The 6,000-nt window shown below is 36.9% G+C and overlaps 1 protein-coding gene across 1 annotated transcript; it reads left to right on the top strand.

Annotated features, from left to right (window-relative positions):
• The first annotated feature begins 66 nt into the window (after nt 1-66).
• Nucleotides 67-4,631, top strand: LOC137887933 (putative ferric-chelate reductase 1). The gene is made up of 6 exons (XM_068731193.1): nt 67-162; nt 525-731; nt 1,827-1,937; nt 2,916-3,063; nt 3,963-4,079; nt 4,421-4,631. The coding sequence occupies exons 1-6, from the start codon at nt 67-69 to the stop codon at nt 4,468-4,470; spliced, it is 729 nt and encodes a 242-aa protein (XP_068587294.1). The 3' UTR covers nt 4,471-4,631.
• The last annotated feature ends 1,369 nt before the right edge of the window (nt 4,632-6,000 follow it).

Here is a 6,000-nt window from a genome sequence, read left to right as displayed (position 1 = left end):
TGATAGAAAGGCTCTCCAATCACACTTTTGATAACCGTATTCTTTTGTTCATTTACTGTCTTAAGAATGGAACGTGGATTGGTCCTGTTGGTTGCGGCGCTGGTCGTCTATGTGACTCCGAGTGTCCAAGGGACGGCTCATTTGTCCTTTTCCAATGATACGGTTGGTTTTCTTTCACTCCTCTCTGTGTAAATCATCACAACACCTGCTTGACCTTTTGTAATTTAAACCGATGATGTGTTTAAGGACCACTTTCCTGAACAAAAAAAATGAACTATGCAAAGTTATCCAGATAACTCAGCCGCTCTGCTTCTTGGATCAGCCTCTGGTTGACAATTCTACATGCAGTTTGCATTTTTACACATCAAAACAAATAAAACTTCAGCATTAGTGACCCATTGTAATGCATCAGAGGGCAGAAACGGTTTAGGAAATAGCGGCTTTTAGCTTGTATTAACTGCACAACATAGCCAGGCTGGAGAAGAAGAATTCAGTCCAATGAGACTTTTGTGTTTGTCTACCAGGTGGACATCACTCGAACAGGTTGCGGAGTCTCTAAACTATGTGTAGAGAGCCCGGAGGACTGCGATCCCGCTGGCGGCAGCGGCTGTCTGTTTGCGTCTGTGACCGCCACCATCCCGGTGGCTCCCAACGGCACCACGCTGTCCATCGAGCTCAGGGGAGAGTCCAGCGGATTCATCGCACTGGGCCTGACTGCGAACGTCTCTCAGGTAACACAATTTCAAACCTCTTTTTGCTAGATTGGACACATAAATTAATCTTGCGTCTCTAAGCAGTTAAAAGACGTCATAAGTGACTTTATACAAACAGTGGACAGGTATGTGTCTGCAGAAGGACGCTGGTTTCCAGAGTAGACATCCTTTTGACATGAGTCAAGTATTCTCTTCCTCTTCCCCCAAAAACTTGTTAGGCAGCCATTGTCTTGTAAAGTCGAAACTTGATACTATACTTGAGTTCATGATTGATGTTGTACAAATAGGATGCAGAATACATTGTGTAACGCCCTGTTATGTCCAGGATCCCAGCAAAAGCAAATAGACGTGCTTCCTTATTACTTGTCTTGCTCTAGTTAGTCAGTGACTTGGAACCATCTCAATGAGAGTACCTGTTAAATGTGGCATTTATTTAGGTGATAAGGACTGTCTGAATAGTCCGTCAAACAGCTGGACAATGTTTCTATTGTCTCACACTGAAGGCTGTAAAGAAGACAATATATATATTTTTTTTTTTCATAATTTGGGCAAAAGAAGGCTCCATTTCTCCAAACATTAAGTCCATGATATTTTCTGTATAAACGCATGGACGTCGAGGATCCAGCCCTTGAATTGGGACATGGTGTGAAATGTATTTTTTTTTTATTTTTTTTAAATTATTAAACCAAAAACCTGCCAACGTTAAACTGTTTCTGTACCCCCCCCCCCCCCCCCCCCCAAAAAAGAGTGAGTGTTTGTTTTGTAAAGTCACTGACATTCTGCTCCTATAGGGACTATAAATGAAAAATATTCTTCACAGCAACAGATCAGAATATCTAAATGTGTTAAAGCATATTGTGCAATGACTCTCCAAAACTATGATGCCGTGACAAACACTCAACAGGGAAGTGGAAGCAAAAAGTATTGGAACATGATAATACAAAGAAAACAAGACGGCCGCGTTGGAAACTAAACTCTACACTATTGCATCACTTTTTTGGGTTATTTCCAGCCTTAACAAAGACACTGACTGTTGGAATTTGTCTTTGGTCACTTCAAGGTTGCTATATTACCCTTTAATCACTATTTTATATACATTTGTTTTTTCCTCAGGGTACCACCTTGCTTTTCATTTGCGGTCAAAACAACTTGACCAACGGGTCGTTCTTCTTCAGGACGAGGGAGAGAATCAACCCTGACAGTGCATCCACCGCAAATGAGAGGGTGAGGCCTCATATTTACTGTCGTATCGATGATGCATTTGTTCATGTTACATGAAACAAGGAGTTAACAGAAAATCTAATACAAATTTACATGCATGCCTACAACTAATTAATTCAGGAATTTTTATGCTGCTTATGCTAAAAAGAAATTAAAATATTCCAAAATAAAAAATGGTAATGAATTTACTTATTGATCAGATACTTAATAAACATTGTTTCAGACAGGGTTATTTTCAATTGTTAAAATAAACGTGTAGTTATTTGGCCACCACAAAGTCTCTTTAATGGATGTGAACAAATCTTGCAGAAATATTCTCATTTTGTGTTTTGATTGTGTTAGAGACACATGGCTCCAAAATCTCCCATAGTCTGGTTCAGATCTAGTGACTGAAGGCATATAGCATATCATTTGATTGCGTTTGATATGTTTCTTCACTCATTTCTTCAGGTTTTTACTAAATTTGTCACCCATCTGTATGTTAAACAAATAACATGACTAAGTGAAAGCCAGCTGGTTTCTGTGTTTTAGGTGCTGATAAGAATCTGAGCTGCTCAACAGAAACCTTTAGTTGCTCAATGAAGGAGCTTTTATTTCTTCAGCCTTCAAAACAACAATAGATAAAATAATAAGAACAGACATTAATTAATTTATATACATTATCTATCATAGATAAGTTTCCGTTTCTTTCAGTGGGGTGTCATAAATCATGCTAAGAACTTGTGACGTCCTACAGTACATTTGTAGGTATTGGATTAAACGTGTAAACCCACAAAAAGGTCCTTTTACATTCTCAAAGACAGAAGAGTCGCTGCACTGGACCATAATTGAGCAGAATCACAAATTTCTCAAATTCAAGTGAGGTGAAATGTTTCCTGTGTAAATGTTTTAATTTTTTTTTTAATTTTTTTTTTTTTATTTCCTTTCCTGAAACTTTAACTTATTTTACCATAACCTACTTGTGTCGCATTGCCTTTCTAGATAGTGACAGACATCCGTGGCATGGTGAATGGAAGTGTGATCAAGTGTGAGTTCAACATCCCAAACGTGAACGCCACCAACATCGCGAGCAGAAGCAGCCATGCTACCACCGCCGTCATCGTCCTCGGGAATGGCACTGCTAACGGGAGTAAGTGGAAACACGCACTGTAACACACATTGTAACACACACTGTACGTTAATGTACAAGATTGGGTCACAACAGGATTTCCATGTAGAAACCTGAATTATTAAAACTATACATATTTTAAAGTTACACAGCATTTGTTTGTTCATGTATTTCATCCAGAGTACACTGTATCATAGAATACTGTATGTGATCCAGTGTTGGAAATTAACTAGACATTTACTTAAGTACTGTACTATAGTACAATTTTGAGGTACTTGAGTCTTTATTTTCCTTAAAACTTATATATATATATATATATATATATATATATATATATATATATATATATATATATATATATATATATATATATATATATATATATATATATATATATATATATATATATATATATATATATATATATATATATATATATATATATAAAAAAAAATTCTTTAAAACAGTATAAAGCTGAAACGGTGATATTGGTCAATTGACTAGTTTCCATGTAAAAATGTGTTTTCAGCTTCACAAATGTGAGAAATTCCTTTTTAATAGCAGCATTTTATTTGGAGGTAATTGTAAAACTGAAATTGGAGAGAAAAGTTAATGTACAAACGGTGATAAGATGATGAAAAAAAGTTGACGTTAAATGCAAAAATAACCTTATATCTTCATATTTAACACCACATCAGTGGTATAAATGCCAAGATGATTCTTGTGTTCAACCTGTAGGCATAAATAAACGCGCGTCTAAGCTGCTTTTTAAGTTGAGCCCTCATTTGTTCTCCAGTTATACGATGGATTTACTACTTCCTCTTTCAAACTGTAAATGTTCATTTTACTGTGACTTTAACGGCCGTCCATGAGACCGTGTGTAACCTCCCACTGCTCTCTCACCTCGTGTCAATGTTCAGCTGATGTCGGCGCCTTCACCATCATACGGGACAGCGGTCCTCTGAACTTGGCAGACCCAGCCAGCAACGTCAACGGCACAGCAGCCAACAACAGCGGTGGAGCTGTCCAGCCTCATGGTAAACAAATGGTTACAAAAACACACTTTTGCTCTCTTACCTCTGGCCATGCAGATCATTTGTTTTGAGATATTTGTCCATTTCTGCCTTTACCCAAAAGCAATGGCGACGAATGGAATTTCCTGTGTTTCTCAATGTTTCATGTCTGTCCATAAATGTCTCCAATGAATAGAGTACCAGGGGCGTTGTTCTCAATGCATCACAAATCGATGTCCATTCATCCATTGATATTGTGGCGTCGTAAACCATAAGAGAAATGGATTTGTTGTCGCTGCACTGAGCCGCCATGTCATTAATGAACCAACATTTGGTGCTGAACCTCTCCGTCTCTTTCCTCACAGCTGTGCTGCTCCTGCTGAGCGTCCTCTCACTGCTCATGCTGAGAGCCTGAGGGAAGGAAGTCGTGGCTCGTTGGATACAATGAAGATGGGGAAACGTGTGATGCTATGTATGAAATGGTTTTTACTGCACTTAGACGTGTTTTAACTGTTTATACTTTACGCTAAAACTCATTACTTGTCTGTTGGTGTATATATATAATTATTTTCTGCAGAGGACTTTATATATATATATATATATATATATATATATATATATATATATATATATATATATATATATATATATATATATATATATATATATATATATATATATTACCGTTTTGCATTTGTGTAAACTTTTCCTGCTAAACTTTATCTGTAAGCTATTTCTGCAAATTGAAAGACTTTGGTCTGACAAGTTTGAGCGATTTCTTGGAAGTTAACCTCGACTCGCAAACGTCCTTTATGGGCAACCCAAGGCAAGAGTGGTTGTTTTATTCTGAAATGTGACATGTACTATGACTGTAAAATATCTCTTCATGGGACAATGAAGAAGTTCCATCAAATCTAAATATAGATGTATAATAAAGTTGAAACTATATATATATATATTTAGTTTGAGTCACTTCGCTGAAGGTTTTTCTCCACATCGTGACTTGCACTGCCTACATGGTTACACATAGCCATGACTTCAGGGCTGCAACTAATTATCTCAGTAAAGACATGAGTAATACAAAATGTACACTTTTCTGAAAGCTGAAAATGGCGTTTAAAAACTAAATCAGAAATAGGGAATGGTTTGCTCGAAATTTTTTTTTTTTTTTTTTTTTTTTAGCTCTACAAGAAATCACCAATAACTGACACTTGTACCTTACTCCTAAATGTTAATACAAGCTGCTATATATATTGTGACTTCAGATTGTTCACGACTAAAATTGACATGAGAAACGGCCGTCTTTAATCTGAAACGATAGTCCTAAAATGAAACCATGACGTCGTCAGAGTTTAAGTTCAGGGACACTCGGTGTGACTGATGACCTCAAACTACAGACGAGTTTGGTACCAAACGCGTCTGCAGCTTTGTCCGTTGTATTAAAAGATATTGCTAAAATCTGCAAATAAACGGAACAAAATGCAACTAGCCCGAGGGCCTGGTGAAAACATGTACAACGCCTATAAAAAGTATTCACCCCGTTTTAAATGGTTTCCCCTTTTGTTGGCTTTTTTTTTTTTTATTTTTTTTTTTACATAAAATCATGGTCAATATAATTTGGCTTTGACCAGAATTTGCAAAAAAGCTTTCATGTCAAAGTGAAAACTGATTTTTAAAAACTCAATTAAATGTATAGTGTAAAATAAGTGTTTGCATAAATATTCACCCCCTTTTTAAAGTGACTGACCTAATTCAGAGGTCCAGCTAGTTGATGCCAGCAGTGTCACTAATGGTGAAATGGAGATCACCTGAGTGCAGTATTAAAAACACCCGTCTGGCAGGTTCAGTCTCTGGTTCATCAGTATTCGTGCTACAACATGAAGACAAAGAACACTCCAAGCAACTCGGAGAAAAGATCATTGAAAGGTATGTCAGATGGCTCCAA

Source organism: Cebidichthys violaceus, unplaced genomic scaffold (assembly GCF_023349555.1).
Source record: "Cebidichthys violaceus isolate CVI_PGR_0920_01 unplaced genomic scaffold, fCebVio1.0.p SCAF_104, whole genome shotgun sequence".
Lineage (NCBI taxonomy): Eukaryota > Metazoa > Chordata > Actinopteri > Perciformes > Stichaeidae > Cebidichthys > Cebidichthys violaceus.
This window is presented reverse-complemented; position numbering and strand designations above follow the sequence as displayed.

Coding starts and splice junctions, on each gene's coding strand:
- LOC137887933 (XM_068731193.1), top strand. CDS start 67: ATGGAACGTGGATTGGTCCTGTTGGTTGCGGCGCTGGTCGTCTATGTG. Junction 163..524: donor TGTCCTTTTCCAATGATACG/GTTGGTTTTCTT, acceptor TTTGTCTACCAG/GTGGACATCACTCGAACAGG. Junction 732..1,826: donor TGACTGCGAACGTCTCTCAG/GTAACACAATTT, acceptor TTTTTTCCTCAG/GGTACCACCTTGCTTTTCAT.